Source organism: Eucyclogobius newberryi, unplaced genomic scaffold (genome assembly GCF_026437365.1).
Source record: "Eucyclogobius newberryi isolate DKJ021-1_F unplaced genomic scaffold, fEucNew1.0.hap1 SCAF_22, whole genome shotgun sequence".
Taxonomy (NCBI): Eukaryota; Metazoa; Chordata; class Actinopteri; order Gobiiformes; family Gobiidae; genus Eucyclogobius; species Eucyclogobius newberryi.
Window position 1 is genome coordinate 3,812,943 of NW_027315857.1, and position 24,664 is coordinate 3,837,606.

The 24,664-nt window shown below is 41.9% G+C and overlaps 1 protein-coding gene across 1 annotated transcript in view; it reads right to left on the minus strand.

Annotated features, from left to right (window-relative positions):
• LOC140371790 (protein O-GlcNAcase) overlaps positions 1 to 23,170 on the minus strand; it is a 57,489-nt gene extending 34,319 nt beyond the window's left edge. The window contains exons 1-8 of the mRNA XM_072459000.1: positions 23,039 to 23,170; positions 18,865 to 18,916; positions 13,314 to 13,411; positions 13,109 to 13,239; positions 11,135 to 11,306; positions 6,517 to 6,615; positions 5,299 to 5,568; positions 1,146 to 1,233 (exon numbers count right to left, since the gene is read on the minus strand). Coding sequence (XP_072315101.1) covers positions 1,146 to 1,233; positions 5,299 to 5,568; positions 6,517 to 6,615; positions 11,135 to 11,306; positions 13,109 to 13,239; positions 13,314 to 13,411; positions 18,865 to 18,916; positions 23,039 to 23,081 — 953 coding nt within the window. The 5' untranslated portion in view covers positions 23,082 to 23,170. The remainder of the gene's footprint in view (positions 1 to 1,145; positions 1,234 to 5,298; positions 5,569 to 6,516; positions 6,616 to 11,134; positions 11,307 to 13,108; positions 13,240 to 13,313; positions 13,412 to 18,864; positions 18,917 to 23,038) is intronic.
• Positions 23,171 to 24,664: the final 1,494 nt, after the last annotated feature.

Genomic DNA, 24,664 nt, shown 5'->3' on the forward strand with positions numbered 1-24,664 from the left:
GATTCCTGCAGTCTTTAGCTAGATAACAGTCTCTATCCTTACCCTCAGATGAGCAGACGGACGGGGGGAACCCTGAATTACGCAGCACGTTGTTTCAGCCCATCCTCCAGGAAGCACTCTGTACCTGTAACACGCCCCCCTCCCCCCGCGGGGAACCGCAGCTATTTAGGCAGTTAGCTTCAAACGCTTCTTCTTTTGTTCCAACGCTGCTGCTGCTGCTGCTGCTGCTGCTGCTGCTGCTGCTGACATGTGCCGCTGTGTCATGCGCTGTTTATCGGCGCACGCGCCGACCTCTCCACGCTACGCTCCATCGCAGGTTGGACGGGGGAGGCGGATCGCTCTTCGCAAAGGTGGGGGCGAATCTCAAACTAAGCCGTCTGCATTTCCGGGTTTGTGAGCGGGTCCAAGATATGAGTGATATTTCATTATGTTATGGGTGTTGTACAAAACGTATTATTATTATCAAATCCCCTCTCAGGGTAGATTACGAAACAGGAAAAATAGCACAATATGGTAATTACGACTATTTAATAGTCTTAATTATTTTATTGGGAATATAATGTGTTTTCTTAACAGCAGCTGAATGAAGAAATTAGCTGGAAGAAGCTAGAGTTTTTGAAGTTAATTTAGTTTAATCTTGTCGGTGTAATGCCTCATTCGTCCAGGAGTGTTCCATTGTAGAAAAAGATTCAGTTGTAGTCATCTGGACTCTGTTTTTTCAGGAAAACAAAACTAAACTAAATGTTTCGATCCTCATCCGAGGGTCTCAAGTATTTATCTTACTCTGAGTAGGCCCTGCCCACTGGGCGGGATACAGGGTGTTACTTAAATCTTACTTTCTTACATCTGAAGACGCTGTTTAGTACTTTTACTTATGTACAGTTGTTATGGCATCTTGAGTGCACTTTGGGTCAGTCAGAGAGTATGTCAGTTAAGTGCTCCCCATAACTTTACTCTGCACAAAAAGTCAACTACAACCCTTTTTCTTGTCTTTCCTAAAACAGTGAACGCCCTCAATTGGACAAGATGACATCAGACAATAAATATCTGCACTGGCATAAAAGGCAGAGAGGAAGAGCATTCAGCTAACTACAGAAGTTTAGATCTCAGAGCTGACAGAGTGCCTGTGTGAGACCGTGTGCGACTGACCTGCGTGGAGTGGCCGGTTCAGCTCCTCCATCCAGCCCTGCAGAGCCGTGCTCAGGGCATGCTCAGGACAGTATTCCCAGTCCTCTGCAACACACCAGAACACAAAACATGTGTATTTATTTGAAAAGAGTTGTAATATATACAGTATGTATGAACAATTACAAAGAATAATATGTATTTAAAAAATGCTTTAGAGAAAGTGTGTCTGAAATTTCAATTCAAACAATTCTTAAAGGTAGTGTACAGTGACATGCAAAGAACTTTGACTGGGCCGCTCTTCTAACCATAAAAAAAACTCTAGGGAGCCACTAAGAGGGCGCTAAAGAGCCGCATGCGGTTGGCGACCCCTGTATTAGACAACCAGAAATAATTTAAGGGGTTTCAATTGATGGGATACTGCATAAAATTGCCTGCTATGCAAATGATGATGATGAAAAATATTGGGATTAATGTTGTGCTGAGGGTTCCTGTACAGCCCTTACTGGCAGATGACAAGCTGTTGAATCATTTAGAGGGAGGAAGGAGTTACCATAATTTTTGGACATTAAGCCGTTACTTTTTGGCCATGCTTTGAATCCTGCGGTTTTTACAACGGTGTTGTTAATTTATAGATTTTTACTGACTAACGGCCACCGGGGGGCACTCTAGCAGGAAGAGCAAGCTATACTCTATAGAAGAAGACGTCTGTGGAAGCACTGTTCAGATGTGTTCTCTGTATGTTGCAGCTACATGTGGAATGCTGATCAGCCACCACTCCACCCGGACTCACCCATCCCCCCAGCACACAGTCCCCCTGCCAACCACTGACTGTCTCAGCAGCACAGGTGAGGAGAGAGCTGAAGAGGATTAAAGTGAGGAAGGCAGCAGGACTTGACGGCATCAGCCCCAGGCTCCTTAAGTCCTGCGCAGATTAACTGTGTGGAGTCATGGAGCATGTCTTCAACATGAGCCTGAAGCTGAAGGCGGTACCAGAGGTCTGGAAGACCTACTGTTTGGTACCAGTGCCCAGGACATCGCGGGCCAAAAATTCACATTCACGTCTATGCTGGACCATGAGTCTCACCCCCTGCAGGACACTCTGTCCGCTCTGGAGAGCAGCTTCAATGAGAGACTGATCCACCCTCGCTGTGTGAAGGAAAGGTTTCGCAGGTCTTTCCTTCTGCTGCTGTCAGACTTTACAACAAACACTGTTAGCCCTGAACACGTGTATACTGTCATACTCATGTGCAATACTGACTTAATTATGTGCAATAATGTCATATTCATACACAATACTGTCATATTCATGTGCAATACTCAGACATAATGTCAATCATAGTGCAATATTCTCCGTCCATATAACTGCTGTAAATAAGAGTGTTAATTTTGTTACTATTATTATTTTTGTTACTTTTTATTAGGAATATAAGAGCTTTTCTATTAAGAGTGTTTTTTTTCTATAAGTCTGTTCTTTTACTTCTGTGCCTACTTGAATTTTCCCATTGTGTGGACAAATAAAGGCTTATCTTATCTTAAAATTATGTATGTTTTATTACAATCTGACTCATGTTCACAGAGAAATTAGTCTAATAAGGAACTGTGAGACCCACGAGACAAAAGACAATCCATGCATCACTATAATGTACCATCTTTATGTGTAAATATCTCATATAATCCTGGCACCTGCGGCTTATGTATAATTTCTTCTTTCTTTGTAAATTTGGCTGGTGCAGCATGTATTTTGGAGTGCTCTATAGCCTGAAAATTACAGTTATTAAAACATAAAAACTAAAAAAGATGTTAAAATCTTAAACTGGTTAATTTAGGCAAGACAAGGCAAGTTTATTTGTAGAGCACATTTCATACTCAAGGCAATTCAAAGTGCTTCATTCAACAGGAAAAATGCATTAAAATCACAAAGAAATTACAGACCACACACATAGCATTCCTGACACTCTTTCCCATATTTATTTGACATTGCAGCATGACAGGCGTCTCCGGGATGGACACCGGGATGGATCACTTTTAGATTGATTCTTTCCCATATTAGCACGCTATCTGCAAACTGCACACGTCCGTGCTGAGCGTATGTATATTTTACGACGACTCTCTCATCGACGCCTACACCTTATGTGTGGCGCTTTGTATCTTTAACGATGGACCCAGTCTCGTCTGATTCTTTCCAATATCACCGCGCTATCTGCAAACTGCACACGTCTGTGCTGAGCGTATGTATCTTTAACGATGGACCCAGTCTTGACTGCCCCCTCCCTAGATTTAGCTTTCACTAAACTAATTGTCCCAGACAAAACTTGACCAAAGCTTTTAGTATTAAAACTGACTATTGGTCAGTGAGTAGGTGCGCCAGGCTCTTCCTGGTCTTTATAGTAGGCTTAGTGCCAACCGACAATCTAACCAGCGAGTGTTCTAACCCACTCCCCAGGCTCCTGCTCTGCTGCTGCGCTTGGACACCGGCACAATGGGCTATTGTGTCCAGCAGAAGTATTTACATGTTCAATTGTAATCATGTTTAAATAGTAATACATTTAAAGGGGTCATTTTTAGGATAAAATTTAAAGGTGCAGGGTACTACCTCAAAATAGTCCCACACCTGTGTTTTAGTGTTTAAAATGCCAAAAATATCTGTCTGCCAGTTAACAATTAAATCCCAAAACATTTAAAGAAATAAAAGAGAAGAGTGCAAAGAAAAATCCTTTCAGTCATATGCACAGCTAAACAAAACTGTTTTAGCTTCGATTTGAACATTGTCAGAGTAGAACCTGTCTCACATCTTCAGGAAGAATGTTCCAGATTTAAGCTGCATAAAACTGAAATGCAGATTCCCCATGTTTAGTCCTGACTCTGGGCACCTGCAGGAGGCCGGTCCCTGAGGTTATTACTATTATTATTATTTACAAGGAAATGTTAACTGTTGGAGAAATTATGGACACCACTCCTGTTCTGGGACTGTCCTTTTTCTTAAAACATATTAGTTTATTATATATGAAATTAATGATGAACTGCAGACTGTTTTTGAAACTGTTTCTTTCTACTTGATTTTAGAACTATGTACTTGGGCCTTAGAACTCCTGCCATGGACACAATAAATTGATATGTTTCTAATATGCTTTTGGCGGCAGAAAAAATGCCATCAAAAAGAAATGGATAACACTAAACCCCTCGACCATCAATGACTGGACGGACATAATAACAGATTAGATAAATGGAAAAAAAGACATTCAAACTTAATTTTGAAAAAGAAAAATTTGACCGGCTCTGGACTCAATGGGGTTGGGGTGGGCAGAAGTGGCCACGGTGGGGGAGGGGCGTCTCTGGGCTTGTAGTTGGTGACAAGCTGGAGCCCACTCTACACAGAGGCGGGGTTGTTGTCAGAGAACCTCTGTTTTGCTGTGCGTGAATAAACAACGCAAAGGGATTGTGGGCAAACGATATAGGTTATACAATAATGTTGGGTATTGGTGATGCGTTACTTTTATAACAAAGTAGCGCAGTAACGTAACACGTTAATTTTCCAGGGCAGTAACAAGGTAATGTGAGTTACTTTTATGAAACTTGAACAGAGAGGCACTTGGACTATAATCCCGGGGCTGCCTACGTGTAGTAAATGATGAACAAGCTGTTGATGTTATAAGATTCTCCAATCAGAGAGCAGAGTTTGCACATTTGCCTTGTCAGTTTCAAAGCTGAAATTCTGTTTGTAGTATCTCCCCTAAACTTAAAGGCGCAATGGACGATTTTTCGGCGATTTGAGAACGCAGGCGGAAGTGCGCATGCGCACTCATCCGTGCGGACTGATACAACACACACGTGCGTTTGTTTGGTAGCGCGACGGATCGCATCGCATCTCTCGTTTCCCGTAGATTTCCGTCTACTTCTGAGTCAGCTCGAACTGTCTTTCTCCGTCTTCATCTTACCCCGTACACTGAGGGAACTATATTATGATAGATCAATGCGCTTAGACACACGGAAACGTGGGACGAGCCGCGCACGGCTGCAGGTGAGCGATAGGTGCGTTTTATGATTGATACGTGGCAGGACTAATCGGCAGACTCAGATTTGGGAAAAACAAATCGTCCATTCAACCTTTACGTAATTGAGTTTGTTTTAAATGAATCATCTGCACTTGTAACTGTATGTACAGTGTGTTACCTTTTGCGTCCTGGCAGCCTGCTCTGTGCCAACTGCCCAGTGTATGCAGCGGGATGTAGTTGGCTTCAAACTCGCAGTTAGGATTAAGTAGCAGGCCCCTGAGGTGACTCCGCAGCTCAGGCTCCCGGCCTTTAAAGGGCCCCAGGAACAGTCTCCTTGAGTCGTAGTCATTGGCGTGAAGGTTGTCCCAGACAAGAGGGGGGCGCTGCAGCACCTCTTCCACCTCAGACAGGCACTGCACCGTCAGCTTCCGGGAGATGACTTTACTGCCTGCAACAAACCAAGGACAGCTTTGGCACATTTCCTTTAAGAAAACTGAGGAGGCCATAACATATAACAGACCATAACATAATAAACCAAATCATACTTTAAATACAGTTACAATTACAGTGCAAACATATGTCTGTGCCACAAAAGAGAAAAAATAAAATATGTTTTTAAATTATTTCACACGATAGGGCTAGAAAGCATACTCCAATAATTGTGACTAGTCGACTATAAAAAAGAATCCTGGTAATTGTTCTCTGGACTATACAGACTCTACAACACATACAGAAAGATTTGCTAAATTAAAAGATTAAAATATCAAAAATCATACACTTCAAAAGTTTCAGTTAAGAATAGAAATAATCTGTGATAGACTGCTGCCCCTGCGACCCGGCCCCGGATAAGCGGAAGAAAATGGATGGATGCATAATCTGTGATCAACCAACCAATCAAAAATATAATCGACTACAAAAAAATAATCATTAGTTGCAGCCCTAGCAAACAACACTTCAGTAAATTCAGATTAAATAATAATCAACAAACTTTGTGAGCAAAGCTTTTTTTAAACTGAGACGCAACTGAAACTCAGACAATTGAGAATGAGTACCTTCACTTAAAAATAATATTAAACAAGTAAAAATACAAAGTAGGGGTCAAATAAATGAAGTGAGGATAACTGTCTGGGCGTAAACATTTGATTTACAGTTTTAAATAAATGCTAAGGGGAAAAACATCAAATAATGCACGAATACTCAAAAGATTAACAAAATCATATCTGAAGAGGCGGTGCAAGAGACACAAATGCTGAAAACATGTATTAGTGCCAACAAAGCTTTTTACTTTGTTACTTGCTGGTTTGGGTTGTTCCTGCTCTCGTTTGCATACAGAGTTATATGTGGTCAGGTTTGGACAGATTCTTGTGTAGGGAAAGTGAACAGTGTTGTGTGTCACCTGTCCATATGACGGAGATGTTGGGCAGAAGGTCCTCTCCCACTGTCTGGAGGTAATGGGACTTGGACACACTGGGAGAGCACAGGGATCCACAGTACTCTAGACAGGAGAGCAGGTCACATTTGTCACATTCAACCTCCACAAACTCACATCTGACAAGAGTAAAAATATAAATAATTACATAAATGGTGTTTTTGTCTGCTCAGCTGGAAATTATTTACTGGAAAATCCCAGTTTAACAGTAAATGCAAGTTTAACATATGAAGGTTACGGTTGAAATTGGAGCCATCTTCATTTCATCCTAAAGATTGACCAATATGTGTTTTTAATGGTCAAAAAATATAATTTGAAATGACTGCTATGTATAATGAGGGGAAACTATCTACAGACATTATTTTCAGACCTCCACAACCCTATTTTACTTCTAATTCACAGTGGAGCAGTGTTGTCACATGTTTTGTAATGGCATCATTACATTTAAGTGTTACCGTATTTTCCAGTCTATAAGTTGCGCTTTTTTCATAGTTTTGGCCGGAGTGTAACTTATACTCCAAGAGCGACTAATATGTGATATTATTCGTTATTTTCACACTGACAACCGCATTTCACATGTTGATTATTTTCACACTGACAACCGCAAGAGGGCGCTCTAGGCTCTAAGCGCCGCAGAAGAAGAATCTGCACTTCTCTATGGTTGGGTTTAGATCGACCCCCCTCACGGAAGTGACGCAGCAGAAGCTGACGACGAAAAAATCCAATACGGCGCAAACGTAAACAAACCAAGTTTTGGTCTGGCTGATGACCGCATTAGTGATTCTCTGTGCTTTTGATTCGAATCCCCAATGATAGTGAGTTTGATATTGATGTTAAACTGAGATCATAGAGGCCTACAAATTACAGAACAGACACAGTACTACCACCGGTAACTTTGTCTCACAACAAATGGGCCCTACTTACTTTCAATTCACTTCGTCACTTTAACCTTTAGGCTACAACAGACAGTTTCGAGTGTAGTCGAGACTGAGTAGTATTTATTGGCTAATAAATCTAAAATGAACCAGATGATGTACTTTAAAAAGGACCTGGTCTGGGTCAGCTTACTTTTGTAACAATAATTGTCAGGCCTACAATTTTATGACATTTTGTTTCTCCAGTTTAATTTAATAGACCCTAGTGCCTTTTATCCAGTCATATCCAGCAGGCATAATAGATTATGCCTACTTTTTAATCACAATCATGAAATAAAACAGAAATAAATTGGACAACACTTAATGTTACAGTCATTGAATAATTCTCTCTTGTTTTTATTGTTATAAAATCACAAAAAATGCGACTTATGCTTCCGTGCGACTTATATGTTTTTTTCATCTCAATTATGCATTTTTTGGCTGGTGCGACTTATAGTCCGGAAAATACAGTAAAATAAAGTTGTATGTCTATTCACTAAAATGCAAATGTCGGCCCAATATATTGGCGAAATTAAAAAATCAGTCTATCTCTATTCCATTACGTAGTAGAATACGAGAAACACCAATTATCATGTCGATGTCAATTTGTGTGAATACTGATCATTTCTGATTGAGATATGTGGCCGTACGGTTCAGGTGTGATGTTAGAAAGTGGATATTGTGAATTGTTCTTATTGTCAGACTATAAGTCGCACCGGAGTATAAGTCGCACCAGCCAAAAAATGCATAAAAGAGAAGAAAAAACATAGTTGCAAGTTGCACTGGAGAATGAAATGCGGTTGCAAGTGTGAAAATAACAAATAATATCACATATAAGTCGCTCCGGAGTATATGTATAAGTATATAAGTATAAATCGGACCACGGCCGAAACTATGAAAAAAGGTGCAAATTATAGTCCGGAAAATACGGTATACACTTTAAATGTTCATAAAGTATCGAAGCTAAATGTGGGGTTGTATTATCTGTTACCATTCACCTGCGCACCGGCGAGCATTTTCCAAATTACGAAAGTTCTCTTCTCATCACTTTTATTTCCGTGGGCAATACCAGCAAGTTATACATCATTTTAAAGGTTATTTTCTCAACAAAACGAATATCTCATTGAATAATTTGCCCCAATAAGCAATTACCAATAGTTTGTGAGAAAGTCTCAACTTTTACAAACGCATGTCCTACCTGTTTGGTGTTCATGACAGACGAAACGGCTTTAATTCTGTACATTCTTGTGCTCAGTCTCTCTGTAAGGATCCATAGAAAAACAATATCCACTTGTATTTTTCCTGAAGTTATCCGATTTCGAGATATTGTCAAGTAAACAAAGTTTTCTTCTCTGGCTCATACTTTTCGTCCGGCTCGTCCGGCGCTTTTCTCCATAACAAATGACCTGTTTGACTTATAAGATGGTGTTTGGCATCGATCTTTTCTTCAGACTGTTAGCTACAGAATGAGACCATCCAAAATTTTTCTGTCCACGGGTTTGTTTTCTACAGCCTCCGGAGGAAAAAAAATGCACCGCTTCCGACGCACAGTTCCATCTTTGTTTTTAGCCCTTAGCTAATGCTAAAGGTGATGTAGGAGACTTTGATTGACATATTATTCTAGCAATGAGCCAAGCTTTCGAATGGTGGGTGGGACTAAGGCCTTCTTCACACAGTCTGTATTCACGTGCGTAAAGACAGTCAGACCCTAGATTTTTCGGCAGGAGGCGACTAGATTTTACACATCACGTTTTCTGATTTTATTAGCCTTTTGGACGCGCATTTTGTTAGATATATGTATTATTATAACAATACAAAAATAAAATAAAAATATTCTAATTTTTTATTTTTTTTTCACCTCGATATGGGAAATTCATGGGTAAACTCATATTTACACATTTTCACATACATTGTTTTTAGCCGTTATAATGGGTATTAGTGGCCTACAAAACATCAAAATGTATGTTTTATGATCATAGAGGAGCTAAAATTGTAATAAAACAGTTTGGCACAGTTGGCACATATTTGGATCACTTGTTCCGAATATACTTTTTGATACAAAAAGGTCAACAGCACCAAAATGCCTGTTCCTAGAGATCTGACACTTTACACAGTTGTTGTCAACAAGATAAACAGCATGTACAGTGAACAGCATAAGCACACAATGAAGTATGTCATGCTCAGGACCATTATAAATTGACAATATTCAGGCGAGACTAAAAAAAATATGTTTTGTTAATGTTTGGGCTTCTGTAGTGTGAGTTCTGAAGCCCTGACAGTGTTCATATGCACATCTGCAGAAACTAGAAAGTAGAAGTTTAATAAGCAATGCCATTTGGGTATGTCCAACCATTGTGCACAGGGCGAAATAGGTGGATGGTAACAGGTTAAAAGCAGGGGGATGGGTCCTCTTCACACCTCGTTACAAATGTACAAAATGTACCACTAATTTGCTACCAAACTTTGTAGATGTGCTGTGATGTTTGCTCGGATCGTTTAATCCTTCAGTCACACTTGTACTGAAGACAGAAGAGTCTGAAGAGTTTGTCTGTGTCAGAGCAGCCACTGAGACGTGAAGACACAGAGAGAGAGAGAGAGAGAGAGAGAGGAACGAGCTCTGTCAATATGAGTGCTGAGAGGCAGATTAAATCAAAAAAGTACAAAACCAGACCGCAAATAGTTAAAATGAAGTGGCTTAAGTGATGGTTTGAGTGTACTACATGCTAAACATCAGCTGCTGAGTGATCTGCACTCATCCATGTGAGGACTGTGAGGATTTTACGCCCTAGATAAAACATCTACCTGACACTGGTCATAGCTCTCTTTTTCTCATCTCCACCTGCTCTTCCCAGAGCAGATACGCACTTGCATTGACCCACCCATGGCAGATCTACAAGTTGGACCTTTAGAGCCTCGTCTGCACTCTGGCTCAGTCTGACTGTTCTGCTTCTGTCATACAGGACATGAGCAACACTCAAGACCCAAGGTGTTAAGGTCTGACCATCTGAGGTCACGGTGGTGGCATAGTGGCAGAGTTAGCACCCTCGCCTCACAGCAAGGTCACAGGTTTGATTCCCGGGCCAGACCAGGCCTTTCTGCGTGGAGTCTGCATGTTTCTCCCTGTGTCTGGGTGGGTTTCCTCCCGTCACCGGTTTGCCCTATCAACCCAAACCTGCACAGTAGGTAAAAATCCTCCAACTACGGCAGTGCTGACCAAGACTAGAACAAAGATCTGGAGATGGGTCCCCGGGCGCAGCAATCCCTGCATCTGAGGCTAAGTCCCAGCGGCATTGCATTGAAGGATGGGTCAAATGCAGAGGATAAATTTCCCTACAGGGAAAATAAAGTGTACCTTAACCTTAGTTTTGAATTGATTCTTTTGAACATTTGGCCAAAGTCCCACAAGGAGCCATGGGAAATCCCGCCTGCCGCAGGTATCTTGGTATAGGATTATTTACCAGCTTTAAGAATAACAGAATGTTTTGTAGTGGCTTTGTAGGTGCAAAAATGTCACTTTGCACAGGCTGATGTAGCCATACCGTTATTAATGTCTGAGCCCATCAGATCTCAGAAGAAGCCCAATTAATTGCAGTTGAATCGATGTTGTACTCATCATATCGCATGTACTGGACAGATTTAATATATGATCCATTTCCTTCAGTTGTTGTTACCTGTGGGGCAGAAAAGGAAGACTGGAGGTTCCCCGAGGGACTGGTAGAGCTCGTTGGTGACAGAAACCTGAGCATGGGCAAAGGAGGAGAACACCTGGCTGTCGGCCTGGCACATGGAATGGTCGATGTCGTCAAAGAGGAGGGCAAAGGCATGGCAGCCCAGCTCAGACACCTGCACCAGAGATACAGCAATTCATACAGGTCCAAATCAAACCATAACTCCTGCAGATGGCTAAAGCTGCAATTATTTAGGAGTTGTCCCGCTATTTTCAATATCTGTTCATGATCTTCTTGTCGGTGTCACCCAGGAGTGTTCCATAGATCCATTAGTTTTTTTTTTATTCTACTTTGTACCCTATTGCTTTGAAGATTACCTTTAGGATGCAAATTAAACTTTACCACCAAAGCTTTGTGCATAAGTGTATTTGAGCTAGGGAGCTAGGGGTCTAGGTGAAACTATTTTTTGATCAAATACTTTTTAGGTACAACAAGTCTTGTATTTTAACCATCTGATTTGTATATTAAACCATAACAACTGGCTACGTATGACATAGTCAGCATTACCGTTTGGGAAATGCTGGTAACTTGGTAACTCCTGTGTCAGTGGTTCCTAGAGCCCCAGCCCTCTGTTTCCTCCCTGTGCTCTGCCCTGCTCTCAGTATTGAGGGACATGTCGGCAGAGGGGCCCTGCAGGGCTGCAGCCATACTGTCTGTGAGTCTCACACTGCAGTGGAAAGACGTCTCAGTCCAGTCCAAAACGTTTGCTCAAAAAATCCTGATTAGGAAGATTAGGAATTGTCACAAAATTAAAACTAGCTAAAAGCTTAGGTGGTGAAGAACATCTTTATGTATTCCAAACTGTTGATTTCACTGTTCTGTTCATGACTAGACTCAATATTTGTGTAATCAATAGGAGTACAGCTTGACCTTGCCCACGGACCGCATCCGGCCGCCCAGACATTTTAATTCAGCCGGCAAAACATTTGTAATTTATAATTATTGATTTTCAATCAGTCCAAAGCATTTTTTATCAGCTAGAACTACGAGTCCCACAATCCTTTCCTTGCTCCTCTGCTCAGCGCTGCTGGAGCAAGTGCAGAGGGCTGAGAAACGTGCGTCACACACTAAACTAGACTTGAGCAGAGCACATAAAGAGATGTGTGATTTTGGGAAACACGTTTTGTGGATGTTTTGTGGATGTTAGAGCTGTGCTCATAGCGGCGCTAATGTGGAGCTAACAACAAGAAAACAAACTTCTGTGATGATGTTCTGTGAGGAAAACATTCAAACCAGTGCAAACGAGGCTGGATCAGGAGCCACATGTAAAAAACACAGGTCAGAGTGTAATAAAGTTTTAACATGACTGAACACAAACACAATGCACTCATTTGATTCACTACATGAATCATTTGTCACTAAGATAAGCTTAAACTATTAAAATAATAGTTAGCGCATATTGAGTTTGTGCAGCAACAGCCACAATGTATGTAATATCAATATTTCATATTACAAATCATTATCACAAGTCCATGTCCCTGTTTCTGCTGCTGATTCATGAATATTAATTCACCTGCTTCAGATTTGTGCAACAGTGTCCACAAATAACTATTGCTAGGCTATATATAGCTTATTATATTTTTTTATTGCCCATAATTAGTTTGACACCCTTGGCTTAGACTATATTGTCTTAAAGCACAGTCTGGGTCTGGGGCAGCAGTAGTATTTGTCTGCTCAGTCTAACTGAAGGGACGTGGTGCAGACGAGTACTCTAGAAACATCCACAGGCAAACACACACGAGAGAGAGCGAAACTGAGAGAGCAAGAGAGGGAGAAAGAGGGGGAGAGGGATAGAGAGAGTAAACATGCAAGATTGTGGTTGTGTCTGAATGAAATATACAACACCAGGTTCTTTTTCTTTTTAACATAGTCGATAGATTGAAAAGAACACTCAGCAGTGATGACACCACGGCGCACCTGTCGCAGCTTCCTCTTGAGCAGGGACAGGTCACAGGCGGACGAGAAGACAATGTCCTGTCCAGGAGAGAGCGCGTACACGAACGTCAGGCCTCTGCGCTCCGCCTCCAGGATCAGAGTCCTCAACTGAGCTGAGGACACAGGGAGAGAGGGACAGGTCAAGAAAGGACAGGAGATAAATGCACAGAGAGGACAGGACCAGTACCTTCTTCGTCAGAGGAGTAGACTTCTCTCCAGAGCAGCCTGTGTTTGAGGTCATCTTTAGGGCCGTACAAATATGTGTTTAAGCCCCACTGCTGCATCCTGAGCACAAAGAGGACACACAGGAGGAGCGGTTACTCAAATCATTTCATCTGACTCAATAGTCTATTTTCAACCGGCCCTGATCCCCCGGACCAGTTTCCCTAGGAGCTCTTCAAAAAAAGAAATTAAGTAAATTCAAGTTTGTGTGGCTGTGAGACGTGGCTAAAGCTCGAGTAAACAGGAAACTACTTTTCTGCATTTATTTCACTGCTATGTGTCGATAAATAGGAAACAGCTGATGCTAACTTGCTCTAGCGTTGTTTTACTAAGTCCGTAGGCTCAACATATACCTAAATATATCACGGAAATGTGTGCAACATTGTGAGTGAAACAGAAAAGTAGAAAATATATGTTTTCCTTTAAAATGACTTAATACGTTTTTTGATGTGAATAATTATTGTCATTTTCCAAAGAATAAACATTTGAAAGTGCTTAATAACAGTTATTTATTCATGCTGTTCCTGCAACAAAACAGTTATTGTTACATTCCTTTTGGAAAGTACCTGCCCCAGAGCAGGAGCCAGAACCTTAAGTACAGCCCCAGTCCCTAGTTCCTACTGACCCTGTGTAAATATGTATCAGATGGGGACTGGGACAAAATATCAAGGTTCCTACAGTGCGAAACCACTTGTCAAGACATAAAAAAACACCACACAAACAAATAATATGCATGAATTACAAAACCATGAACGATTTGACACTGAAAGAAAGCTAAAAAGCTGAGTAGGCCTCATTGTTTAAAGATGTTCTCACTTTGGATGTGATATCACCAAACCACACAGAGATACAGCCAACAAGAAGACGGTGCAGCAATAAAAGTGTGAATTCTCTAAGTTTGTGCAAAAAGAAAAGACTCTGATGAACCTTCTTCACAATATTACTTGTGTTTTTGCTCCAGCACAAGTCATTAGACAGTGTCAGACCAAGACATTTGCACTCTTTCACTATTTGTACTTCAGAGACAGCAATTTCGACCGAAAGATAACAGTCGTTGATACTCATTCAAACTTTGGTACTGGACTAATGATGAACTTCTAAGTTGTGAGGCACAGTACAGTTCCTAAATTACATGTTGAAGAGATCAGTGAGAACAAGCACAATTTGCTCGGAGCACAGTTTTAGGACATGAATAGGAATGCCACCAGGTTTCCTTTCTGGACCTTGGTTGGACATCCTCCTGCATCAAAGTCAAGCTAAACTGATCAAGACCTTCAGGAAAGACAACAGGCTTAATAGAATCGGTTAAGACAGTGACGTGCGGTCAAGGCAATCAAGGCAAACAGTGTTTGACCAACAAAATCTAAAATTACCATGTGTCACAACTGTATATGAATTGTATTGTTCTAAAATATATCCAAATAAGACCATTTTCCCCTCACTTCTGCTGCTGAAGCTTGGCTGAAGTCCCTGTGTCTTTTAGCTGGGCAATACTTACGCATGGTTCTTATTTTGCCACAGCGGCTCAGAATGCGGCCGTGTTCAGAGGCCCGTTCATGCTCCGCTCTCTTCTTTTAGAACTCTGCACATGTCCTCTGAGGACCACACAGCCTCAAACCCATGGACCGAAGATAAGATAAGATAATCATTTAATGTCCACACATGGGGAAATTTCATTGTTACAAAGCAGTAGATACAGGGAGAAAGACAGATAACTTATAGGAAGTTTAAAAAAAAACACTCTTAATAGAAGAACTCTTATGAACAAAACAAAAAACTTAATAGGGAATGGAGGGGGGAGGTATATAAAGATATAAAATAAAAGGATAAAAATAATAATAAAATAAAATAATAAAATAAAGTAAAGTAAAGTAAAAATAGCTAGCATAAGACTAAATAATACTAATACTAATGGTAAGTAAGTAAACAAAATAAAACACTCTGTTCTGTACACCTGCTTGCCCACCCATAAAAGTCACTACACGCTACAGGGTTAAGTTCATTTGGCAAGCCATGATCAAAAGATGCAATGCTTCTTGGTTTTGGTTTCCTTGAGGTGATGGAGTTTAGTCCTTTCAACATACGCCTCTATCTTGGTCCCATAGGACAGTTTGGCAGCTTTAATCGACCGCTCTAATGAGTATCTGGACAGCTTATAAGCAGCGGTATCATTAGAATAAACGCCAGAGCGTTCCTTTCCCGTGGAATACAACAGTCAATGCAGAAGTTTATGTATACTGTCACTGCATCACAATATTCCTACAAGTTGTTAGACAGAAAAACAGACCAGTCTGTAGCATCAAAAAAGCCTTGTAATTTAATACTGCCCTCCTCAGGCTTTGTTTGCCTGCTCCTCTGTACATAAGTAGGAATAAGAAGAATGGTGGAGTGGTCTAACTTCCCAAACGCTGGTCTGACGTTGGATTTATATGCTGCCTTTAAATTACTGTGGCAGTGGTCAAGAGCTGGTACTCCTCTGGTGGGGTGTTTCACATGCTGGTAGTAGTTAGGAAGAACAGACTTCAAATTACTCTACTATTACTAAAACTATGCCAACAGCATCAGGATTTGAGCTCTCATTATTATGGATTATGCCACACAACTCACTGAGAGCATCTGTAATGTCTGCCCGTGGATGAATATATACTGCACAGAAAAACAGCATAGAAAACTCCTGGGGGAGACAGAGGACAGAGCAGTCCCAGGCCTTGCGCTGGATGTGAATACGTCTCAACAGGATGTCTGTCTTGTTAGACAGAGACTGAACGTTTGCCAGGAAGATAGACGGCAGTGGGATCAGCCTCACCAGCAGCCCTCCAGGCTTCCCCCGATGGCCTGTGATGTCCTGCAGCTCCGAGACACAACGCACACCACGGGGTCCCCGCCCGGTCCACTCGCTCCGCTCTCAGCCTCCGCGGCTTCTGCCCGCTATGGGTAGGGCACTCGTTGAAACCATCAAACTTGAGTTCAGGTACATTGGTGGCTATGCTAGCTTACTATATATTCTTTTATTCTGCCAAAACCCATTTATTGACAATGAGGCGAAGACTCTAAAGCAGGGAGAAGAGATGGTTTGAAAGAGGAGTTAAGGAGGCCATTTTAGTTTAAAAAAAAAAAAAAAAAAAGAAGAAGAGAGAATCCCTCTTTAAACAGGAATGGAGGTCTACGGTTCAGGTTACAGGTAGTGTACAGCAGTATTTTGAAACTATGCCCAGTCAGATACTAATCAGGTACTCATCCGTGATGAGGGAGCTGCAGTGAGAGATTAGGATGTTTATGGCCCATTACAGAGCTGTTAGGGTAACAAAGAAAATGGGACTTTTGTTTGGTAAATCCTGAAAACCCGTAGTGTAGGAGTGCATGAGGAGCAGGACACAAGCCTGGCTCTGGCTCTCTCTGTGTCTCTGTGTGGGCGATATGAGCGCTCTCTCCTCTCTCTGCTCCTCCAGCACAGATGGTGTGTAGGTCCATCCCACCGATACACACACCTACACCCAAACTTACACAACCACAATATGTGCCCACTTTCTGCATCCATTACTGACGACAACACCTCTCTAAAACACAAGCGGCCCACACATGGCTTTAGAGGAGGACCAAAGACTACAGCCAAAGAATATAAAACAAATACTATTATTTTGGCCTTTGTTACCTTTTAAGCCTTCATTTTGTCACCTTGGCATCTATATTTCATCTTTTAAAAATTAAGACACATTAAAAGGCGATCAAAACACACCTAAAGTAGTATTTAGCTTCATTCCCGTTTGTTTCATTAATTCTGTTTATAAGTACTCTCCCTCTGAGCCTCACAAAAACAGTCTCAGCTTTGTGAAGTCAAAGGTAAAGAGCCGGATGTCTTCTGTGCTGTATTTAAGTCCATACATTATCACTAGACTCTGCATTTCTGCCTAAAATCACATTAATTACAAATGTGTGCTTAAATTAGCTTGTCGACAACGATTATACAAATAATAAATAATTACGGTATTTTAAAATACACTTTAAGCAATATGACTTATTTTAGAGCTCCCTCTACTGACAGCCATAGATATGAAAAAAGGGATTTCCATGCTATAACACATGCATCTGTTTGTCGTTAATTCAATTTGAGTGCAGAAATGTTCTGACGGAGTTCAGCTATGATTTATGGACTTACAAACTGAGCAGGAGACCTTTGGTTTTCGGATCATTTCAGGGATGCTGCAGATTATTTGGGTGCGTGCTCGGTTCAACAGCTGGACGCATTGCACATCTGATTTATAATTTAATATGAGGGTTTTTTGGTCCTTGTGGATTGAAAAATGTTTGCTGTGTCCCATCTCAGTCTGTTAAACTGCTTGTGCCAGTGCGCATCCCAAACTTGCTATGAAAGAAGAGAGAGAGAGAGAGAGAGAGAGAGAGAGAGAGAGAGAGAGAGAGAGAGAGAGAGAGAGAGAGAGAGAGAGAGAGAGAGAGAGAGAGAGAGAGAGAGACAATACAAGGGCAACACTTGACTCCTAGTTAGTTTTGAAATGATAAAAAACTAAAGACAGGGTAAAAGGTAAAAAGAGCACAAATAATCTACATTATCTCATTCAATCCAAACTGCCTGGGCAAATTGTAAAGTATTGATTTCTGAGGCTTACAGTAAGATGGCCTTGTAAACAGGATTAATGAAACAAGCGCTAATGAAGCTAAATACAAAGATGTTGAGGGGACAACTTTAAAACATGATTAGAAGCTCAACATATGTTGCATGATATGTCCCATTCCTCACACCACTTGTTCAGAGCAAGATGGAGGCCGACAGTGAAGAGGGTGTAGGTGTCATGTGTTTATTGGCCATTATTTAACCAGGAAAGTCCCACTGAGATTAAGAGTCTCTTCTGCAGGGGAGCCCTAGCCCCTGAGGGAGGAGCCTATTGTTTTTTCATGTTTGTAGTTTGAGCATAGACTGTAAACTACATGAATTAACTGCAGAAGATTTGAATCCCCATAGAAGCAGTACACAGGGTTACATCTCGATTTGATAAAAATGCTGTCCATGGTAGAAAAGGTTTCATAGGCAGCTCTCTGGACACGCCAGAGCCCCAACAACAACTGCACAAAAGAATGTATCAACACCAAAGGCACTCAAATTCTGATTTACAAGCGTCTGCATCTGAAAACTACAGTTATGTTCTCTAGATGCTGTATGTGTTCTGTACAAGCTGTGCTCACTGTTACAGAAAGAGCAGAAGCCTTCCACCTCAGTGCACCTTAACATGGTAGACCAAAACAAAACCACATGCGCTAGCACACAATGGGGGGCTGGACATCTCTGCTGAGTCCACATCCATGTCGAATATTTTCCTGGCTCAGTGACGGGGCTGGGGAGGTCAGATTGGTGAGAAAGAGACTTTACCTGCATGTAACTGCACTGTTACATGCAGCGTGAACACCACTGCTCCACATGTGTTAGTGGGAGCTTTGAAATTCAAACTACAACACCTCAATCGTTCCTGCGTTTTTCTTTTAAGAATGAGGCTGTGGCTTACCACTGGAAGAGCACTCTCCGCTGATCCATGGACCAGGGCCGACCGTAGAAACCTGCACAGAGGAAGGCCACAGTCAGAAGTCTGATGGACAGGCGTGTGTGATGGACAGGTGTGTGTGATGGACAGGTGTGTGTGATGGACAGGTGTGTGTGATGGACAGGCGTGTGTGATGGACAGGTGTGTGTGATGGACAGGTGTGTGTGATGGACAGGTGTGTGTGATGGACAGGTGTGTGCGATGGACAGGTGTGTGTGATGGACAGGTGTGTGTGATGGACAGGTGTGTGCGATGGACAGGTGTGTGCGATGGACAGGTGTGTCTGATGGACAGGCGTGTGTGATGGACAGGTGTGTGCGATGGACAGGTGTGTGTGATGGACAGGTGTGTGTGATGGACAGGTGTGTGTGATGGGACTGAGCTAACTCAAGTGTGATATCACAGGTTCAAACGTGCAGAGCTCCATAGACACAAACAGCTAAACATCCAGATGAAATAAAGACAAATCTGTGGTTTAGTGGTTAGAGCACTTGAATGTTGTAGGAGCCGATGGCACAGATTGGCAGCCTCACTTCTGTCAGTCTGCCCCTGAGCCCCTGCCCATTAGCTGTCAGACTGACATGTTGCCCGTTTAGCCGTTAGCAGCGAGCTACATTGCCACAGTCATAGTAAGAGTTGCAATAGTGGAGCTGCGCAAACAGAGCGAGATGAATCTTAAAATGAAAAAAGGAAAATAGGTCCCTGTCAGCTGAAAACGAGTAGTTTGTTTTTACAAATGTTTTCTGGACTGCTGAGGATTTTTTCACTGCAGTTCCAATGGACTGGCTAACAATTCCCTATCCAGATAATTCAATAGAGTGGGCTGTGACCTGCTAAAATAGTATATCTAAAATTCACTTAAGAGTCCTTCAATGTTTTCTGGTTGTCAACCCCCAGATCCCCCCCCAGACCCACCATTCCTGTAGAATAGTTTGTATCACATATTGAGATAAATGTTCAGAAAATAAAAATTACAGTTTGTTCCAGCCAAAATAAGATATGAAATGTTTTGGAACGTGAGGAGCTCATAGTTATTTTTGTTCTAGTGAAACATGTTGGTGTAATCCCTCTTTCGTCCAGGAGTGTTCCATTGTAGAAAAATATATGGTTGTAGTCATCTGGACTCGTTGGAGACGTTTCGACTCTCATCCAAGAGTTATTCTGACTTCAGATTGAGAATGACTCTTGTTTTTTAGTAAAACAAAACGTTTCGACCCTCATCCGAGTCCAGATGACTACAATTATATATTTTTCTACAATGTTCTAGTAAAAGTAACTCACAGAGGCAAAAAGGTTGGAGACCCCTGTTGTAAACAACTCTTTTTTCATTTTAAAACATGAAGTGCCAAACTAAAAGTACCCAAGAGCATGTTTAAAGGCGAATATCAGTTGAAAGAATAATACATAATATTTGCCCTTTAAATGAATGCTGTTTAAATTTCTATAGTGATGGGGCGGCCACACCTCCTGGGCTCTGCAAACGCAACTCTGTAGCCACTCTCCCATCACCGAGCTATTTTTAGACCGGACCATCTCAAGCGTCCTCTTTTGTGTTTCCAGTAGAAGTAGGTCAGAATGTGAACTGGGGCTAAATAAATGCTCGTCTTATTGCCATGGGCTGTAAAATAAATTACTTCTTGTACTGAAGCTGGAAGAAATTAGTTATTTGTTGGCTTTGATTGGACTATGTATGTCTCCGAACAGAAAATTAAAGTTGAAATATATCTTGAAATATTACAGTGTTATTGTGGCAGACATATGTGAAACTACTGTAAATGTACCCACAAATGTGCAGAAATATTACTATACACACTTATTTGGAAGTTTAGTTTAAAGTCTTTTAGCTGCATTTTGATATGCAATTTTTATATCTTCAAAACACCATTCACGATATAGCCAAGATTATCCAGGGAGCGATATTTAGATATGTGTTATGTCAATCCAACAGAAACTTGTAAGTAAATGACTTTCTTACACTGCCTCCTTGACTACAATGGCGCAGCAGTATACAGAACAGATAAGATAAGATAAGATAAGATAAGAAGATACCACAATTACTGTGAATAGGGCCACATTGACAAACATTTTTATTTCAATTTTTTTCATTCTCTGGAATTATATTTTCAGACAATTTGTAAACAAAGCATCAGGAATGTGCTAAAGTGTGTCTGTAAATGCCTTGTTGAGGTTCAAGTGCAAAGTACAGTATGTGAATGGATCATAAAATGAACCATAAAAGTGCAGAAAAAACGTGCCTATAATTATAGACAATATATTCCAAAAACAGCAAAAGTTCTCAAAAACAGGAGGCTGAAAGCGTGAATAGGCTCTGTCCACAGCTGGCTGGAGTCTCAAAGCTAACGTTACCTAAAATAGTAGGTAAAACAATAGTGTTTTGTGAGCAGGAGACTCCCAGGCCATTATGATGGTAATCAGGTACAATAGCCCATTACATTTGATTGATTTGAGTTGTTACAGTCCATACACTGTTATATATTGCTCATGGCGTTTTTTCCTGACTTGACGCTCAAGAGAAAGCGTTTCAGAGATTCAACCTCCAAGAAAAAATGGAACTTAAGAAGCCATGTACATTTGGTGTTGTGCACATCTGATGCTGCTCACAGTGGTCCAAGGAACTGCTCCGGGTTATCAGAGGGACCATTGGTGATTACTGGCTTTTACACTACAGTTATTTTAATAAATGTATGTAACTCTGCACGTATGAATGCTCTGTTATGTCTATGTTGCTAATGCTAATGTTTATGCAATGCTAATTACAAAAAAGCAGAAATTCACTATCAAATGCTGATTAATAACTTACAAATATAATTCCACAGTCATCGGGGTTAATAAAAAACAACTTATTTGGATCCATCTGTTGGTTGACTTTCCTGTTTGAGTCATAACAGTAAACTGTAGCCTCTTGCTCAGTTTGCCAATTTGACCTCTGGATCACAGATATTCATCTTCCCAAGTTGTTATATTTTACTATTATTTTAACATTTAAGCTAGTACTCATTGTTTATTGAGGCTAGCACAGTATTAAACCTAGAATAAACTCTAAACCATGGTCTAAACTAGGATTCAGTCACCATGATATAAAGCACGTCCAAATGGGGAAGGACCAAGTACAAACTGGAACATAGTCAGGAAACTGGGACCAGATCTAAACCAGGACAAAAGTGAAACTGGCAGATGCCAGGCAGGACGAGCATTATATTATCACCATGATTGGGTAAAGATATAGATTATATATAAACCAGCACAACGACAGCGTTAAACTAGCACTAATCAAATATGAACTAGAACTATATGATATCAGACTGCAGTCGGACTACAGTCGGACTACAGTCGGACTACAGTCACACTACAGTCACACTACAGTCATACTACAGTCATACTACAGTCGGACTACAGTCACACTACAGTCACACTACAATCAAAACTACAGCCACACTACAGTCAAAACTACAGCCACACTACAGTCACACTACAGTCGGACTACAGTCACACTACAGTCAAAACTAGTCACACTACAGTCACACTACAGTCGGACTACAGTCACACTACAGTCACGCTACAGTCACGCTACAGTCACACTACAGTCAAAACTACAGTCAAAACTACAGTCACACTACAGTCACACTACAGTCACACTAAGTCTAAACTACAGTCACGCTACAGTCACACTACAGTCAAAACTACAGTCACACTACAGTCGGACTACAGTCACACTACAGTCAGACTACAGTCACACTACAGGCTGAAGCAGACATTATGGGCGCTGCTCACTTCACGCTTGAATGCTCCAACACAGCATCATCCAGCAAGACGAGAACACAGGACTAAACCAGGCCAGAACTGGAACTAAACCCGGGATAAACCAGACCACGACCAGCCCTAAACTGGCCTGAACCAGGTCTAAACGAAATCAGGTCTAAACCAGCCCAAAACCAGGTCTAAACCAGCCCAAAACCAGGTCTGAACCAGGGCTAAACCAGGGCTAAACCAGGGCTAAACCAGGGCTAAACAACACATCAGATGTTTACTGGCTCTGCAGGATCTCAAACAAGAACCTCACATCCCGGTCCATACCAACCGAGTCAGGCGCAGTTGTGATGTGGGTGCGGGCACTGACCTTCCACCACGCCGCACAGAAAGGCCGCGTGTTTCCCGTCCATGTCGTGGGTGGCGGCTCCGGTTCCTGGTGCTGCGGGAGGAGGAGATGCTGCGCTGCCGCCGCTGTCGTGTTGTGGCGCCGCTACTCGCTGCTGCTGATGTGGGTCATGTTCTGTGGATGATGGTCCAGCCTCCTCCAGCTCGGCTCCGCTCGCCTCCTCCTCTGACGCCGCCTACAGCCGCCTCACTGTCGGTGCTCCCTCCGTTCGCTCCCTCGCTCCCTCGGTACGCTCCCTCCTTCCCTCCCTTTGCTAGCTTACGGTGCTCCCTCCCTCCTTTCATTTCCTTTCCTCTGCTCTCTCACAGTCGCGTTCAGATCATCGGATGTTTTGAACAGATTAATCGATTTAATGCAGTCGACCAGAAGTTTAAGGCGGCTGCAACACTCTAGTCCTCAGTCCTATTCATAAGATTGGCTATAGTTTATTTTAGGGCTAGACACTAGACCAGGGGTTCCCGCACATTTTCGGGTTACGAGCTACTTTAATATTCAACAAAGCCCGAAGATCTTCCTATAGATTAGATATTATTTTTATTGTCAATATTAAACAGTTTTTTTTTAATTTACGGCCGATTGTTTAACCATAATTAGGCTATAGAAACACAATGTAGGCTTTCATTAACTGCCTAATATTATTTATCATATTCAAATTTGCAATATTATAAAGGGTGACAAAATTAGCTATTTAACTAGACCATTTAATAGAGCTGAGTATTTTGAAATAAAAATATACTGGCCACAACTAGGCTAAATGATAGAGGGTTGAGCTTAACCAGCACTTCCTCTCTCTTCTCTCCTTCGACAGTGTTACACGGCTCGCTCCTTGGCTCATGCTGTGTCGAGCCCACAGCGTTCTTCTTGCTGAAACTAATGGAAAAGTGTCCAAATAATAACATGCTGATTGTAGCTCTCGGCCCACTCGTGCTGCTGTAGAGCTTTTACCGGTCAATCTACGTTCCTACCCTCACCTATGGTCATGAGCTTTGGGTAATGATCGAAACGACAAGATCGTGGATACAAGCGGTCAAAATGAGTTTCCTCCGCCGGGTGGCTGGGCGCTCCCTTAGAGATGGGGTGAGGAGCTCAGTCACAGGGGAGGAGCTCGGAGTAGAGCCGCTGCTCCTCCACATCGAGAGAAGCAAGCTGAGGTGGCATCTGTTCCGGATGCCTCCTGCATGCCTCGGGCATGTCCCACCGGGAAGAGGCCCTGTGGAAGACCCAGGACACGCTGGAGGGACTATGTCTCTCGGCTGGACTGGAAACGCCTTCACCCAACTCCCGGGGGAGGAGTTGGGTGAAGTGTCTGGGGAGTAGGAAGTCTGGGAGTCCCTGCTTAGACTGCTGCCCATGCGACCCGGCCCCGGATAAGCGGAAGAAGATGGTTTTACAGGGTCAAACCGAACAGGAAAAGTCAGGAGGACTCTTTCACACAGAAACTCTGAGGTTGTAGTAATATTATCACTCTTAGCACAACCAAAAAGTATTATCTCCACATGATTGCCATCTTAATATATTTGCTAATTATTGAATATGAAAATAATACTGGATTTGAAAAGTATGATAAGTGGTAATATAGAGCGCACA